This window comes from Mesoplodon densirostris, chromosome 1 (genome assembly GCF_025265405.1).
Source record: "Mesoplodon densirostris isolate mMesDen1 chromosome 1, mMesDen1 primary haplotype, whole genome shotgun sequence".
NCBI classification, from domain to species: domain Eukaryota; kingdom Metazoa; phylum Chordata; class Mammalia; order Artiodactyla; family Ziphiidae; genus Mesoplodon; species Mesoplodon densirostris.
In genome coordinates, this window is record NC_082661.1 from 37,185,628 (window position 1) to 37,204,411 (window position 18,784).

At 41.2% G+C, this 18,784-nt stretch overlaps 1 protein-coding gene across 1 annotated transcript in view; it reads right to left on the bottom strand.

Annotated features, from left to right (window-relative positions):
* RPP30 (ribonuclease P/MRP subunit p30) overlaps positions 1-17,066 on the bottom strand; it is a 32,181-nt gene extending 15,115 nt beyond the window's left edge. Inside the window, exons 1-6 of the mRNA XM_060102166.1 lie at positions 16,973-17,066; positions 15,421-15,476; positions 14,340-14,396; positions 12,838-12,912; positions 9,896-9,967; positions 1,602-1,691 (exon numbers count right to left, since the gene is read on the bottom strand). Coding sequence (XP_059958149.1) covers positions 1,602-1,691; positions 9,896-9,967; positions 12,838-12,912; positions 14,340-14,396; positions 15,421-15,476; positions 16,973-17,054 — 432 coding nt within the window. The 5' untranslated portion in view covers positions 17,055-17,066. The remainder of the gene's footprint in view (positions 1-1,601; positions 1,692-9,895; positions 9,968-12,837; positions 12,913-14,339; positions 14,397-15,420; positions 15,477-16,972) is intronic.
* Positions 17,067-18,784: the final 1,718 nt, after the last annotated feature.

Below are 18,784 nucleotides of genomic sequence, written 5' to 3' on the forward strand. Positions count from 1 at the left end.
GTTTAAGAGCAACTTACGGAGGGTGCCATCTACATGGAAAATGGATTGGCAGTGTGGAGCTGGTAAAAAGCCTTGGCAACCTTCTAGAGACAGACACTACTAGCTCTGGGGAGGAACAACATGTGAGGCCAGTAAGACTGTCATCACCTTGGGAACTGTGTTAATTTGAGCCTTTTATCATGGTAGCTGGGGCACATCGGGGATGTCATCTGATGGGGAGTCAACCAGGTCTGTCCCACCCCTGTGTCTGAAGAGCTGAACAGCTTCTCCTTCTTCATTTTACCACTTTTAACAACATATATCTCCAACTCTAAAATGTGATGATTAAGGGTCTTTTGTTTTTAGTGTTTACTTATTTAAGTACCGGCAAGAATGCGGGGAAACAATGATTTGAGCTTAACCAATATTGTTATATGTTCAGTAGTACTCTCATTATTGATCAGAAAAGAGCTGTTTTATAGTTTGCCCTTTAAGGATATAAAATTTTGAATACTTTTTAAGTACAGCTTTAGTAGCATACACTTAGGGGTAGAACACAAGCCATCTTAAATTTTTCCACATTGGATTCAATTTCTCCACACCATACAGATCATTTTCTCCTCTCACTGTCTCTCCCTACTCTCAGCATCAACCTAATTCCTTAGCAGTGGAGAGAGAAACAAAAATTGAAGAACTTGTGATTCTACAGGGACAAAAGAATAGGGGAGTTATCTATCCTGAAAAAAATCCATAAGTTTTTAATTTTCCAATTCTGACAGGATTGGGGATGTAATCTAGACTGTCTGTCAAACCTTTTTTCTCCTTCAACAGCACTTCTTGAGAATGGGAGAGAGCTTTGGAAGCCTCTATTCTAAAAAAGCATCCTAACTCCTCCCAGGATCTGGTTGCCAATGCAAACAGTTGACAGCTCTGCCAACCCTACAGCTCCCATTGTGAAACAATTATCACTTTTATGATGGAGGAAGACAGAAAAAGGTGTGACAGGTGGAAGATAAGGAGTAGAGGAAAACAAGAGAAATTACGTAGAAAGGTAACGAGAAAAATTCTACAGCAGAGGAAGGAGCACAAGATCTGTTGAATGCATGGTCCCCCTCTTAGGTTACCATAAAGGTAACCCTGGGCTTTTGTGTGAGCCAGCACATTTCAATGCAAATTTTAATTCTGCAGAGACCACGCCTACCATGCTTTCCAGGCCCTGCCCCCTCCAGTCCCTGCCACCCCACCTTTCCCGTTGGCTGGTGCCTTGGGAACCCTCTCTCTATTTTGTCTTACTCCTTTCTTGGCTGCTCTGTCTCCTTAATGTTCAACATTCAGACTGCAAGTGTCCATCATTATTAGCTACCCTCTTAGGAAATTTCCTTCACAAATTTGAGCTTCTAAGGCCTTTCAAACACATCTTGGTAATTCACTGGATATTTTTTATTTTAAGCTTTCTTTCTACCTTTAGTCAGCTTAGAAAACAAAATCCTTTTTTTAAATTGCCTATTTATTACTAGCCTTTGTTTTTTCCCCTCTAAGAACAGCAGTTTCTTCTGCCCCTTTTCCAGTGTGTTAATGCACATGTAGAGATTCACATATAGAATGGAAACTGTGACACTTACCACATTGATAGGGGGTCTTTTGAAGTAAAATGGTAGCTTCTCTGTTACAGTTATGCAGACTAAATCCACATCTAAATGTGTACAAGCAACCTGTCAAGAAGAAAAAAACAGGTAAAGCCAAAAGGAAAATTGGCACATGTTAAGAATGGGGTAGGGTCAAACGTGCTACAAAGAAATGTAAATAGATATGGCTCACTCCTTAGGCATTACATGGTTCTGTGTTCAAATACATCTGTCCCTTTACAAAGTCAATGCTTAGCCATTCCTTCACATTTGGTTTGAATGGTTTAGCTGTAATCTAGCTGAAGCAGAGTGACCATCTCAACAGATAGGGTCTAGAGACCCTCTAATTCATGGTCAGCTACATAAGGAGAGGCTGCTAAGAGAGGCTCAGTTTCTGGAAGGTTACTTCAGATTGTTCTAGAAGAAGGAAACTAACTGCTCTGAAATCCAAGAAAAATAAATAAGCCAAGAGGAATGTATGCATGGTCCACTTACTCCAGAAATTATTTATTTTTGTGCCAGTAATTGGCCCACGCCTGTGGCTCCTATCAGTCTATTGACTGGCCAAAGAAATACATGGCACTACCAATGGCATTTTGTTCAAATGCTAATAGAAACAGAGCATCTCCATAAATGGTCAAAGCAGAGCTGTTATAAATCAAATGACATTGAATGCATTTTTTTCAACTTTTAATTTCCCTTTCCTTTGTTCTCATTTTTGCTATTATTTGTTGATACTCTGCATTTACTTCCAAAAGAGATTTGAAGCTGCTTATAAAAAAAGACATGCAAGATAAAATAAATAGATAAGGAAATCAGGATAAAAGGAAAATCAGGGAAGGAACATAAAGCCAGGGAAAGGTTACTAGCATAACAGTGCAGGCCAAAAGACAGGGCTAGAAGCTGCATACCTGGCTCTCATTTTGCCATTATTTGATTTACAGCAATAAAAGGAATTGGCTGTTTTGTACCATGACAAAAATAAGCCTTACTATCAATGCTGGTGTAATCAGGCTTGACAAACAAATCCAAGCTGCCAGGGTGGCTGTGCTGGCAAACTAACATCCGTGGCACGGACCAAGAGAAAGGGGTCAAGAGGGGGTGACAATGCCCCATAGGGTCAGCTCGACCTTCAGCAGTGACAGGAACGTCACATCTTATCCTTTCTCTTCAGAATCCTCACTTCAGTCGTTCCTACCCCCACCCCAGGGCTCCAGGAAGCAGGTAGTGATCAGAGGCTGCCTGGCTTTAAGAAAGTTGTAGTAACTTAGTAAGCCTGGGAAGTAAGGCTGGTTTGGCAGAAACACTTGGCTCATAAAGAATCTGCCCCATCCCAACTGCTACAGCTGTCCAACTCATAAAAGAGTCATTGAAAATTTGATAAGAATGGATGAAGTAAAGGTCTGAATAGCAGATAAAACATAAAACACGCTCAGCTTCTGTTTGCCATTTTTAAACTACCAGATTGGCAAAGATCAAAAAGTTTAGCAATATACAGGTGACACAAAAATAAATAAACAGGGACTCACAGGGTCTTTAAATCAGTACAGGGTCTTGAAAAGCATTTCAGCAATAGGTATCAAAATTTTATAAGCACACATCAGCAAATTCCTGTAAGTATAGAAATGTATCCTATAGAGACTAGAAATGCATTCTATAGCCATATACCTTACAAATGCTTGAGGATATTGGTGAAAGGACGGTCGCTGCAACACCAATCACAAAAGACTAGACACAACTAAACATCCCTCAATTTTACTTAAAAAAAATTATGGCCCCTTTATGCAATGGAATACGCTGACTCCTTAAATGGAATAAGGTACCTCTCTAGTGGATATTATGGAACCATCTCTGAGATATACTGCCAGGTGAAAAAACCATGGAGGGAGGAAGGGAGGGAGGAAGGAAGGAAGGAAGGGAGGAAGGAAGGGAGGAAGGAAGGGAGGGAGGGAGGAAGGAAGGGAGGAAGGAAGGGAGGGAGGAAGGAAGGAAGGAAGGAGAGGAAGAGGAAAATGAAGAAAGGAAGGAAGGACTAGGTAAAAATACTTCTGAAAAGAAACACAAGAACTGCTAGCAGTGGTTGCCTCTGGAGAAAAGGGAGAGGGCGTTTTGGGTGGGAGGAAGGTGTACTTTTCAGTGCATACCTCTTTGCACTGTTTCAATTCATTATTACAAACACAAATTATTTTTCATTTCAAAAAGCTGATTCATTTCTTAAAAGCCTGTTAAACATTCTTCCCCAGAGTAAAGCTAAATTACATTACCTTTTTATTTATGTATTGCTCCTTTTTTCCCTCTTTTATATAACAGTAGTTAATTAAAAAATATCCCTTGTATTGGTTTAAGTACCTGCATTATAATAAACTTTCAGTTACAAAGGATGGCTCCACTTGGCTCCCTCTGACACCTCAGACTTAAAAGGTTTCAAACCAAATTCTTTTGTTATTTAGCTTTCTATGAATCCAAATGTTCAACTGATACATTTAGATAACTATAAAATAAGAGCTAATGTCCACACTATAATGAAATGCTTTCCTAAATCATTAAAAAGGTTAAATTACGTCCAAATATATTTGTGGTTAAGAATTTGCTTATAGTAGTTTTATGAATTCATATCAATTGTTCTTAACCTTTTCTTTGGCCAAGGATTCCTATGAGGATTTAAGGAAGGTATTCCCCAAACTGCACATATACACACACACATTTATCTTTGATTTTATGGAACAAGTGGAATAAGAGAAGGGGGTTCAGTCTCCCCCAACTTCCCTTCATGGATGTCAGATTAGTACATTCTGATATTTTATTCAAGAGAGAGCCAGGCTTGCCCAGGGAAAGAGACGCCCATAAATGGGGCCTCCCAAACTAAACTGTTTAAAACAAACAACAAAACCTCCCTGAAGCATTTATTTAAAATGGAGATTACCAGGCCCTACTCTCAGCAGTACATTCAGTGAGCGGGGTCTAATAATCTGCGTTTTAACAAATGTTCCTGGGAACTCTGATACCAGTGGAGCCAGAGCACACCTTAAGAAGAACTGCCTTGAAAGATAAGCCCCTTCAGGAGCCTCACGTGTTAGCAGCATATACTACAATAATGCTCTATAAAGAGTAAGGCATGGATTTTGGAAGCAGGAAGAACACAGAACTTCTATTTTCATTTATTTCTAATTCCTCCCCTTAAAATGTTTTGTTCAATGTGTACATTATTTCATAAAGTGCGCTGATATAATGGAGCATGCAAATAATTTTTTTATTGGAGTATAATTGCTTTACAATGGTGTTAGTTTCTGCTGTATAACAAAGCGAATCAGTTATACATATACATATATCCCCGTATCTCTTCCATCTTGCTTCTCCCTCCCTCCCTCCCTCCCTCCCTCCCTATCCCACCCTTCTAACTGGTCACAAAGCCCCGAGCTGATCTCCCTGTGCTAGGCGACTGCTTCCCACTACCTATCTATTTTACATTTGGTAGTGTATATATGTCCATGTCACTCTCTCACTTTGTCCCAGCTTACCCTTCCCCCTCTCCGTGTCAAGTGCATTCTCTAGTAGGTCTGCATCTTTATCCCCGTCTTGTCCCTAGGTTCTTCATGATCCTTTTTTTTTTTTTAGATTCCATATATATGTGTTACCATACGGTATTTGTTTTTCTCTTTCTGACTTACTTCACTCTGTATGACAGACTTTAGGTCCATCCCCCTTACTACAAATAACTCAATTTTGTTTCTTTTTATGGCTGAGTAATATTCCATTGTATATATGTGCCACATCTTCTTTATCCATTCATCTGTCGATGGACACTTAGGTTGCTTCCATGTCCTGGGTATTGTAAATAGAGCTGCAATGAACATTGTGGTACATGACTCTTTTTGAATTATGGTTTTCTCAGGGTATATGCCCAGGAGTGGGATTGCTGGGTCATATGGTAGTTCTATTTTTATTTTTATTATTATTTTTTGCAGTATGCAGGCCTCTCACTGTTGTGGCCTCTCCCATTGTGGAGCACAGGCTCCAGACGCGCAGGCTTAGCGGCCATGGCTCACGGGCCCAGCATGTGGGATCTTCCCGGACCAGGGCATGAACCCATGTCCCCTGCATCGGCAGGTGGACTCCCAACCACTATGCCACCAGGGAAGCCCTATTTTTAGTTTTTTTAGGAACCTCCATACTGTTCTCCATAGTGGCTGTATCAATTTACATTCCCACCAACAGTGCAAGAGGGTTCCCCTTTCTCCACACCCTCGCCAGCATTTTCTGACCAGTGTGAGATGATATCTCACTGTAGTTTTGATTTGCATTTCTCTAATGATTAATGATGTTGAGCATTCTTTCATGTGTTTGTTGGCAATCTGTGTATCTTCTTTCGAGAAATGTCTATTTAGGTCTTCTGCCCATTTTTGGATTGGGTTGTTTGTTTTTTTGATATTGAGCTGCATGAGCTGCTTGTAAATTTTGGAGATGAATCCTTTGTCAGTTGCTTCATTTGCAAATATTTTCTCCCATTCTGAGGGTTATCTTTTTGTCTTGTTTACAGTTTCCTTTGCTGTGCAAAAGCTTTTAAGTTTCATTAGGTCCCATTTGTTTATTTTTGTTTCTATTTCCATTTCTCTATGAGATGGGTCAAAAAGGATCTTGCTGTGATTTATGTCGTAGAGTGTTCTGCCTATGTTTTCCTCTAAGAGTTAGATAGTGTCTGGCCTTACATTTAGGTCTTTAATCCATTTTGAGTGTATTTTTGTGTATGGTGTTAGGGAGTGTTCTAATTTCATTCTTTTACATGTAGCTGTCCAGTTTTCCCAGCACCACTTATTGAAGAGGCTGTCTTTTCTCCATTGTATATTCTTGCCTCCTTTATCAAAGATAAGGTGACCATATGTGAGTGGGTTTATCTCTGGGCTTTCTATCCTGTTCCACTGATCTATATTTCTGTTGTGCCAGTACCATACTGTCTTGAGTACTGTAGCTTTGTACTATAGTCTGAAGTCCAGGAGCCTGATTCCTCCAGCTTCGTTTTTCTTTCTCAAGATTGCTTTGGCTATTCGGGGTCTTTTATGTTTCCATACAAATTATGAAATTACATGCAAATAATTTAAAAGAAAATAAACATACACATATTGGGGATGTTGGATCACTATTTTTTTAGATTGATACAGTATACACTCAAGGTAGTTTGGAGACCAATGGACTAAATAACCTTAATTCTCCTCACCCTGTCTTGTCCTGAATGGGAGTAACAATGGAAAAGAATATGAAGAAGAATATATATGTCTATAACTGATTCACTTTGCTGTACAGAAGAAATTAACACAACATTGTACATCAACTGTACTTCAATAAAATTTTTTTTAAAAATCCTAAATGGGAATAACTAACTCAGAAGCTCCTGAAACTTCTATGTATCTCTCTCTGCCACATTCCCCCGCCACCCCCATCCTAAGAAGCCCCAGCCAATGGACTCTGCTTACAGCCTTTCATCTTTGCCTTATCCCCTGGGGTAACTATGGAGAAAAAGGATTTATCTATGAGATATCTTCCAGATACTCTGAGTGGAAAAGAGTATATTATTTCCCATGGAAACAACTCTATTTAAGGTGGTTAGATTTTATACTACTAATTGTTAACATATGTGTATAGGAATGCTTTTATAACTCATTTTGGAGACCTTAGTTACAGAATATCTACGGACACTTGTTTACATTCTAGATAATCAACTTACAAACCTAACAAATAAAATCACTTAACAGAACATAACCTGTTAAGCAACAAACTGCTTGCATTTGACCCAATTCAAAACCATGATATGCTTACAAAAGCTTTATAATTAAAAGAAAAATGTCTTTTTAAATTGATTTTCTATATAAAACAGGGAGAATGTCAACTTCAACTGAATCTTAAAGGATGGGTAAGATTTGGAAAGGTAAGATGTTCTGATTTTAAAAACTGTTTTCTCTGCAGTCAATTCCAAACAAATACTGTCAATTATTTACAGCTTTCTTCCATCTTCCAGAATATTTCTGACTGTTCCACGCATCATCATGAATTATGTGTTCACAGTTTTGAATTAAAACTTGTGAATAATCTGAGAAAAACAAGATAAATTCACTAAATCAAATTATAATGTATTCTAAGACTCCAAAGTCCTATCTCTATGACATAACTACCTTAAGTTTAGAGCAAATCATTGAGCCTAAGTCTCAACTTTCTCTTCTACAAAATGGGGATAATAATAAGCCTTTGTCCCAATTATCCCCAGGATTGTTGTTTTCTCTAATCACCAGTAAATGGCTATGGAAATTTTAAGTTGTATGCTCTTCAAAATCCATTCGAAAAACAAGTGTACAATACAAAACTGGGTACACTACCAACTTTTAGTCTATAGTATAACTGAGTTGTTAATATTTAATAACAAAACTAAATTGCTGTTTAACAAATTTGGACATATCCATGGTCCATCTTAGGGTTTCAGCACTGAATCAGAATCCCCTGTGGAACTTAAAAAAAAAGATACCCAAACTCAACCCCAAACCTACTGGATCAGAATCTCCAACAGTGGAGATCTGAACGTGCCTGATTTTAAAAGGTTCCACAGGGGTCTCTGATGACTAAGAACTACTCAATCCTACTCCCCTTTTTTCTGAAATGAAATTCTTGAAAATTACTATAATGGCGCATTTTATTTATTTATTTATTTATTTATTTTTGCGGTACGTGGGCCTCTCACCACTGTGGCCTCTCCCGTTGCAGAGCACAGGCTCCGGACGCGCAGGCTCAGCGGCCGTGGCTCACGGGCCCAGCCGCTCCGCGGCATGTGGGATCTTCCCGGACCGGGGCACGAACCCGTGTCCCCTGCCTCGGCAGGCGGACTCTCAACCACTGCGCCACCAGGGAAGCCCCAATGGCGCATTTTAGAAAAGGAGTCACCAAAAAACGGGAATTCATAGATAACTTGTACTGTTTCTCTGCATTAATACAGTAAGTCCCCTACATCCAAACCTTCCAATTACAAACTTTCAAAGATGCAAATGCATCCCCGTATGCCAGCTGTTGTACTGTACTACTGTACTTTTCAAGGTACTGTACTGTAAGATTAAAAATGTTTTTATTTTTTGTGTTTGTTAGTTTTTTATGTATTATTTGTGTGAAAAGTATTATAAATCTATTACAGTATAGTACTATATAGCCGATTGTGTTAGTCGGGTACCTAGGCTAACTTTGTTGGACTTACAAACAAATTGGACTTATGAATGAGCTCTTGGAATGGAGCTCATTCGTATATAGGGTACTTACTGTAAAAACAATTAAGAATTGTTAATGTGCCTTGAAAACGAAATTTGCCACACACAAGTCTCCTTAGTCAACAACTCCATCTACTGGATAAACTTAGGGAAAATCTTATAATTTTAGAACAGACTCTGCTTAAAAACAAATTATGCTGTAAAATTAAAACATCAAAGACCAGTGCTTTCTTTTCCCCGCATAATATCCCTTCGGTGGATACACTTTTGGTAGATGGCTACCTAAATAAAGACAACATTCCGAACTTCCTAAAAGGAGCTGTACCTCACTTTACACAGTAAAACATATTCCTGAAAAACCATATTACAGTTGATTTTTTCTTTTCTGTGATCACTTACAATGTCTAGTGTGTTCTGTCTCAAGTTGACAAAATGACCCTACACATTAAACAATTTTCCCTCCTGAAAAGTCATAGAAATGGCCATTTGAAAAGGACAAAAGAAATTAAATTCATAAAGGTTCTCTTATACAAAAAGGAACAGTATCAGCAGATGGTTAATTCTGAAGGATTTCTAGAAGACCAAAGGCTGACATGATCATGCTGGCACATGGACCACACCTCAGAGCACACAAACGGGAAAGCTAAAACAGAGAAGGGATTTTTATGCCACAGTAGAACCTTGCTCCCTTCTTCTGTCACAGGCAGCAGCAAATAGTAAGGGCAGAAACTGAAGTGCTTTTAGAGCTAGAAAGAGATGGACCATCATTTACCTAAGAGAAGTTTCAAATGAATGAATGAAGCAGAGATAAAGAAACAGAAGAAAACTTGATGGACTCTTTTAATCTCAGCCCATCAAATATCTAGCAGAATAAATAAAACAAAACAAAATATGTCACCCAAATACACCCTTGTGCAATTCCAGAACACCAAGTACAAATGGAAAATCTTCAAAGTTTCCAGATGAGATGATACAGGTCACCTCCGAAGGTATAACATCAGACTTCTTATATAAAATAATGAGTACTATTTTCTTTTACTATCTGTTACTTACATGAAAAAGTTTTTCTGTCTTTGGAAAAACTGCAACGATATCATATAGCCGGACTCTTGAAGAAGTTGCTCTCTAGTAATATAAAAAGAATGTTACCATACATATGCAACAACAAATGCATATGGAATTCTGACTAGTGTCCTGGCTGCACTTATATTTCAGTTGTGTAACACTTCTAATATACCACTGACATTTCTGCTTTGCTTTGTATGTTGTCACAAAAGACCTTCTCAGCACATGAGACTCCAGATACCAACGTCCATCCCACCAAGGAGGAAGGAATCATCCTCCTTCCTCCCTTCCCACATTGTTATGCTTTAACTGTGTACCAAACATATTGTTTGAGATACAAAAATCAAATTAGATAGCTGCTGCTCTTACAAGCTAGTGGAGGAGCTTGCCAGAAATTTACTGAGCACCTGCTGTGTGTGGGGCACTGGAGATACAAAATCATTTAAGGCATATGTCTGCTCTCAGTGGAACGCACCATTTTTTGGTGAGACAAGAAATACACGTGACTAAGTGTGATGTGATTAGGTTCACAATGAGAATACTGTTAAATACAAATTAAACTGCTAAGCATGCAAGACAATACCCGAGAGTCCTAAGACAGAAGAAGAGGAATTTATCCGTTAAAGATTGTTTATAAAAGAAAGTCTCAAACTTATACCATATGTGTGTGCATGTGAAAAGGCTGGAATAATATACATTCAAGAGTACAATCTCTAAATGATGAGATATGTGATATTTCTTCTTTGCCTGTTGGCACCTTTTAAAATTTTTACCTCTTATTCTGTTAAAAGAAAAGGCATGATAAAAATTAGAGGAGGAAAGAGATAGGTTGAAGAGAAGCAGCAGGTACTGTGCTTGAGCAGGTAAGAAAACCTGCTGGGCAGATGTATGCTGAGACAGGGCAGGCTCCAGGTCTCAGAAAAAGTCAGGATCCAGGACTCTTTGTCCTCTGCTTGCCCACCCCCACCTGCGATGTGGACAAATAGGGGCCACCAGGGTGTTCATGATAACAAGAGAAAATCAAACTCTTCGTGACCATAAAAAGTCAGCTCCGTTTGTCTCCCTGGGCTTAGAGAACCAGAATGCTGCCTGCAGTTGTATAAAATCCCAAAATTTGGCTTTCCATAATTTCTTTAGCAATGCTTATGTTAGAAAGGAGGCCAGCCCTTCCTTGATTACTCCTGTTCTATGAGAGAGGAGGCCATTCCAGCTAAAGATGAAACAGCTCACCTTCTCAGAGATCTCACTTTCTCTCTCCCTCACTGGATCCATCCCATCAGCTCCAGACATTCTCAAGTCTCCATCTAACAAACAAAACCTAGACAGCAGGTTCTCATCCACCAGCCTCCCTATGCCTTCTGTTCCTCCACAGAATCAAGTTTCTCAAGCAAAGTCAGCAGCACACACTGGCTGCATGTTCTCATTTCTGTGGAAATGGCTTTTACTAAGGCAACCAATGACCTCCACGTCATTAGGAGACTTGCCCATCCAACACATGTTTTAGCCCTTCTCTGACTTGACTACTCAGGCACATTGATGCTGCTGAGCCTTCTCACATTCCTCGTTGTCCACCTACTCCTCAGACAGTCCTGCCTCAGTCTCTAATCCTAGCTCATCCCTCATCCTTTACTCCACCATTAAATACCACATTTCCTCAGGGCTCTGTCCTAGACCTTCTCTTCCCACAGCATATTTTTACCAAGGAGTCTCATCCAGTCTCATGATTTCAATTACTCTCTACAGGGTGACCACTTCCAAATCAGTATCTTTAATTAGGGTCCCTCTTCTGAGGGCCACACCTTTTTTTCTAACCCCCCATTTGACAAGCTCCACTGGAACTCTCACAATAACCCATCATGTCTGAAACACGATGATCTAAACTTACTTCTCCTTCTAATGTCCCATCTCAGGAAATGGTCCCCATCTACTTACCTGGCTGCTCAGGCCAAGGCAGGGAGTCATCACCTTCTATCCAATCAACAAATCCATCCAAATCCTGTCAATCCTCCCCTCTCCCCCAGCCCCAATGCCTCTTAAATCCCATCCTTTATCCCCTCTAATCTATTCTCCATAATGCAAACTTCATAATTGTACTCCCTTGGTTAAAACCTTCAAAGGCTTCTTCTAATTGCTCACCCAGACCCACCTCCCTAACCTCATCCCAGGATAGACAGCTCATCAGGCTCAACTCAATTGGTGTTTCATTTTCCAGAATGCACCATGTTTCTTCTTGGATTCAAGACCTTGCATAATCCATCCTGTCTGTGGAAACTTCTCTCCCTCACTTGGCACCTGTAACACTGATTCTTCTGGCCCCTGTTTGAACATCAGCTTCCTCGGTGGGCCTCCTGTTGCACATTCCCTGGACATTCCTTATTTGCTACCTCCCACTTTTTAAACATTCCTTCCTTTTTTTTTTTTTTTTTTTTTTGTGGTACGCAGGCCTCTCACTGTTGTGGCCTCTCCTGTTGCAGAGCACAGGCTCCGGACGCACAGGCTCAGCGGCCATGGCTCACGGGCCCAGCGGCTCCGCGGCATGTGGGATCTTCCCGGACCGGGGCACAAACCCGTGTCCCCTGCATCAGCAGGCGGACTCTCAACCACTGCACCACCAGGGAAGCCCCCTCCCATTTTTAAAAGGATTGTATCTGTATTATTCATAGCAATATCCCCAGTACCCACCTATGTCTACTTCATGTAAGTTCAATGAATACCACTTGCCGAAAGATTCTTTAATTGTGGTATTCTTATACACGTGCCATGAGTAGAAGAGATTCTGTTATACTATGTGAATTCTGAGCTAAGGAGAGCAGTCAAGTGTCACACTGGGGGTCGGGGGAGATGTAAGAATGGGAGGAGTTGGAAAAACAACAGTATTCCACAGAAATCAATATAACTTACAAGGCCAAGAGAGAAGAAAAATAACCTACCAAAACATTGCAGTGAGATGGATCCGAAACGATAATTGTCAGTCTAGTTAAAATCTTAATTGGTTTTGATTTTCCCTGTAATCAAAAAAGCACAAAATAGAAATGACTGATTTTCCTCCTTAGCAGTGGAAAGTACTCATTTAAAGGTACTAACAATAAAAGATAGTGAAGATCAGTAAAACCTAGTCTTCATTCTCAAGGAATTTATAATACAGGCGTACCTAGTTTTATTGTGTTTTGCTTTGTTGTGCTTCACTGATATTGCAATTTTTACAAATCGAAGGTTGGTGGCAACCCTGTGTTGAGCAAGTCTATTGGCGCCATTTTCCAACAGCATTTGCTCACTTCATGTCTCTGCGTCATATTTTGGTAATTCTCCCAGTATTTCACACTTTTTCATTATTTTCATATTTGTTATGGTGATCTATGATCAATGTGAACCCGGGCCCTCGCAGTGGAAGTGCCGAGTGCTAACCACTGGACTGCCAGGGAACTCCCTGATCACTGATCTTTGATGGTACTACTGTAATTGTTTTCAGTGAAAAAAACCATACCCATGTAAGACATCGAACTTAATCAACTGTTGAAATGACAACAAAGGATTCAGAATATCATATAAACTTAGTTGATAAAGCAGTGGCAGGGTATGAGAAGACTAACTCCAATTCTGAAAGATCTGCTGTGGGTAAAATACTATCAAACAGCGTTGCATGCTACAGAGAAATCATAGTGAAAGGAAGAGTCAATTCATGCAGCAAACTCACTGTTGTCTTATTTTAAGAAACTGCCGCAGCCACCCCAACCTTCAGAAACCACCACCCTGATCAGTCAGCAGCCTTCAGCACTGAGGCAAGACCCTCCACAGGCAAAAAGATTACAACTTGCTGAAGACTGAGACGATGGTGAGCATTTTTTTTTTTTTTTTTTTTGCTGTACGCGGGCCTCTCACTGCTGTGGCCTCTCCCGTTGCGGAGCACAGGCTCCGGACACACAGGCTCCGCGGCCCTGGCTCGCGGGCCCAGCCGCTCCGCGGCATGTGGGATCTTCCGGGATCGGGGCACGAACCCGTGTCCCCTGCATCGGCAGGCGGACTCTCAACCACTGCGCCACCAGGGAAGCCCGGTGAGCATTTTTAAGCAATAAAATATTTAAAAATAAGGTATATACATTGATTTTTTTTTTTTTAGACATAATGCTACTTCACACTTATTGAACTACAGTACAATGTAAGCGTAAATTTAATATGCACCAGGAAACCAAAGCGTTCGTGTGACTCGCTTTATTGTGGTGGTCTGGAACCAGACCTGCAATATCTCTGAGGTATACCTGTACAGCCAGACAAAAAGAGATGTACATAATGTTTCGTGGAAGAGCTGAGTCTTCATGGAAAGGTAAGACTGGTAGACAGAGGAAGGGGCAGTACAGATTAGAGAACCACATATATGACTGGGCATGTCTAAACTGGATGAATAAGTACTATGTTTCTTAAACAAAACACTTACCTGTACAATTGGCAAAGTTGTAAAGAGTTCAGAAACAGCTACTGGTTTTTCAATTTCCTACAACAAAGAAGAATATTTTTTTAAAAAAGCTAATTTCTGGCACTCAGAAACACTAAATAAGTTGTGTGTATGTGCATGTGTGTGTTTTTGTTTTTGTTTTTGTTTTTTTTTGCGGTATGCGAGCCTCTCACTGCTGTGGCCTCTCCCGTCGCGGAGCACAGGCTCCGGACGCGCAGGCCCAGCAGCCATGGTCCACGGGCCCAGCCGCTCCGCAGCATGTGGGATCCCGCCGGACCGGGGCACGAACCCGTATCCCCCGCATCGGCAGGCAGATTCCCAACCACTGCGCCACCAGGGAAGCCCTGTGTGTTTTTTTTTTTTTTATTATTATTATTATTATTATTTTTTTCTTTTTTTGCGGTATGCGGGCCTCTCACTGCTGTGGCCTCTCCCGTTGCGGAGCACAGGCTCCGGACGCGCAGGCCCAGCGGCCATGGCTCACGGGCCCAGCCGCTCCGCGGCATATGGGATCCTCCCAGACCGGGGCACGAACCCGTATCCCCTGCATCGGCAGGCGGACTCTTAACCACTGCGCCACCAGGGAGGCCCGCCCTGTGTGTTTTTTAATGAAGAAAGCTAAAGCAGAGAAGCAGCTGAGAACATCAATGGATAGGAGGGATGAACAATAGTTTTTAGAATGAAACAATCTGTAAGGAACAGTTGTTGGCCTAAAGGGAGATATACATATTTACTAGTATGTTTGGGAGGGAAATCAATTAGTAATGAGTCCATGACAGTACAATAAAAAAGATTAAATATTGTGATTACAGTTTAATCAATAACAATGCACTTTTAAGAAGTTATTGAAAGTTAATTAACATCAAATCAACTTTAAGAATCCTTACACCATGCCCTAGCACTTCACAAAAAACTATCATTTGTACAAGTACACATCAGCTCAACTACTAACACTGAAATAAGATAATGCACAAAGAGTGCTCGTCTGTAGCTTCAATATTACCAATATACACAAAATAACTATAAATGCTGGTTATTATTAACTTAAGAAATTGTATTTTACCTGTTTCTTCTCCTTAAATTCAACAACATGATTGATGGCAACAACTGAATAGCCCACTGAAAAGAAAAATTGAACATTCTTGTTAAATACAGCAACCTCTTTTACACATAAGCTCATCCCAATTCATGTCAAGACTAGAAGGTAGTAAGAAGAATGGTTATGGGCTCTGGAGTCAGACGGCCCATTTTCATATCTAAACATTACTACTTAGAAGTTACTTAACCTTAAGTTTCAAGTTCTTCGTCTGCCAAATGGTGATAATAACAGAACTCACCTTATACGACTGGCAGAATTCAATGAGATAACACACAAAGGATGTTTTAGAACAGTAGCTGGCAGAGTCAGGGCTTCGTTTGACTTTGGTGGTGTATTATTAGCATTATACCAAAGACACTTTGCCCAACTCCTTTAAACCATCATTCTCCTTCCTGTCCTTTTGTTCATTTTCATCCCATCACATGTATACTTTATCACCTTCATTCTTACTCATTTCTTTTGCTTTTTACCCTTTCTACTTCAAAGGCCCTTTTGCTAAGGAGAAATGTAGTAACGACTCCCTCACACCACTGTCCACATACGCCTTTGAGCTACCCACCAAGAGACTGGGAACTCTTTGAAGCCAGGACCTTGCTTTATCAGCCTCAACACAGTCCTGTTTTGGACATGTGGACTATCAAAAACATGCCTAAATCATGACTCCAATCTTTAAGTTATTTAAACACCAGTGGGGACAACAGGATATTAATATTAAAAGATAATGCATATTAATGCCAAAATAGTGGTCCCCCCTCTCATTACTTTGTCCAGTTTCCTTCTTTTCTTCCTCCCTCAATTATTTACTGAGCAACCATTACTTAACAGGCCCTGCAGAAACCTCTTTGTTTTTAACTCCCTCTATTCCCACGTAGACATTTTACAGTCTAAGGAAAGAGACAGCAGTCGCGATTAATCCCAGTAATTAAAACGGGGTCTTAACTCTCAGAGCTTTTGCTTCTCTTGGATTCAAATATGAGTAACATTCTAGCATTTTGGCCATGCTGCTCCCCTCTCACCCTCCTAGTATGTCCTCCGCCCCCACCAACCCTCCCTCTACATAATATAATTCAAACACTCGCGACCCCATATCCCTCCCTCACTTCTCGGACCCATAGGTGCACCAGCTTTCTGCATTTGAGTGTCAGAACACTGTCGTGAGACGCAGGAAGGGGCGATATTAAAAGCACTGATGTAGGAGACTACACTTGGAAGCCCTGGCTTCTGCCATCCATCAGCTGTGGGGCCCTATGCAAATCCCCCGCCCTGTCAGGGTCTCAGTTTCCTCAATTCGCAAGAAATAAGGAGCTAGACTGGGTAACAGCTCCCCAGTGCTTTCGAGTTTCCCGCGCCCGGGATCAGAGCAACACCGCAGGGGCCTCAGCTTCCAGGGACAGCCGGGAGAACCCATGAGACCGGAACGAGGCCCGCCCGGGTCCCTCCCGAGCGTGGCCTGACAGTCTGGGGGGCACAGCGAAACTGGGCAGGCACCGCGGCCCGCGAAGCCGGGGAGACTCACGGTGAGCGGCATTCTCCACTAGCCCGCGCAGCGCCTTCAGGTCGGAACCCGCTCGCAGGTCCAAATCGGCAAACGCCGCCATGCCGAAGTCACGTGACGGCCGCGCGCCTATCTGCGCAGCCGCCGGGCCCGCCCCCTCGGGCATGCCGGGAATTGCAGTTTACCTGCGCGGTCTGCCCCTCCCTCCCGTGGACTACGGTTAGCAGGTTCCTCGCTCGCCTTCAAGTACCGGCAGAAATTAGTGTGTGGGAATCTACAGCCTCACTTCAATCCTTCTTCGTCGTCTTCCGAATGAGAATGTTTGGTTTCTCCCGGAGGAGTTCACATCTTCCACCGTTCCTCCTATGAAATAATGTAGAAAGTGATTCTTTCAAAATGTACGTATACAGCATTTATTGAGCGCCTACCGTGAACCAAACCCTTTTGCTAAGGGCCGGAAACGCTTAAAAAGTAGTAGGGAACCCGTTTTTCTTTCCCTCCCTTAAAGTCCATTCCGTTGTTTATAAAATGGACTTAACAGGGAAATGGAGAAACTGACCTAAAAGAAGACTACCCGAGAAAAAGGTCTTTTTGCCCAATCACAACTGGCGGTGCCACAGCACGCTACTCTTTCTTACAGTCAACGTCCTCAGCCACGAGATGACAGGGTTCTCTCTAGGATGAGCGGTTAGCTCCAACGCTGGTTTAGCCAAAAACCGGTTAGACAAGGAGGGGCAAAATTAAAATGTTTTACAGTTTTCCATCTAAGAAATGTACAATCAAATCCCACACATTTGACGTTTCCACATTTTTGAACTTCGTGTAAATGAACTCTTCTTAAAGATTGATAAATCAGTGATCCGAGAACATAAAACTGTGGAACTATAGCTTACATCAGTGCTTCTCAAACGTCTGTGATGAAGGGCCAGGTCGCCGCCCCCCCCCCCCCCAATTCTTCTAGGACCAGTACGTGGTCCATTGTGCATTACCAATAGGCAGATCTGTCCTCAAAAGACTAATCTAACATCTGAACTGCTCTGTACTCAGCTGAATAAGAAGAGTCCACTAACTGGGGGCTTGGGCATCCAGACAATGCCTCATGGCTGTGAAAGTTTCTAAACATTTCCAATTTCTGTGCTAATTTACCACAAACAATACACAGTCTCTGGTCTGTAGGGCCACATCTTGATTTGCACTCCTCTTCACGATTTCTTTCTTGGTCTCAGACGAGAATTTTAAGAGGGATCTGTCCCATGTAATAGCATGTAATTCTCCTTTTGGTTTAATTTAGTAAAGAAGAAATCTATTTCTTTCTCAATACTTGGTATTTCCTGCGTAAGAACAGAAGAAAAGTGTACTACTGCAAATAGAACAAAGTCATATAAAGCAAACCCTTTGCTTTTCATCAGAAAATCTGGTGTTAATTTCACAGGTCTTCACCTATGACCACAAAATCTAGATTGGTCAGAAATATGTGTGGTGAAGGTGAATAAGATGACTCATTATTTGATGCCAGCATTAGACTACAGAGAGCTTCTTTCTTTGAAAGTCATGGTGCTGTTGCTGTGAATTGTTCCCTTTAGACTTCTTTTCTCATCTTCACCCTGGGCTTAGGTGACAAGGAAGAAAAAGGGCAAGAAGGAAAATGGATGGATAACACTTGAGCACTTTACTGAGGGCAAGCCTATTTGCTAAGTAATTACCTACATATCTATTTAATTTTCAAGGCAACTGTGAGTTAAGTCCTGCTTTTTAGCAACATCTGCATTTTACATCTGAGTCATCTAAGGCTTAGTTAATCGTGGTAGACCTACATTTGGATCCAGGTAGTTT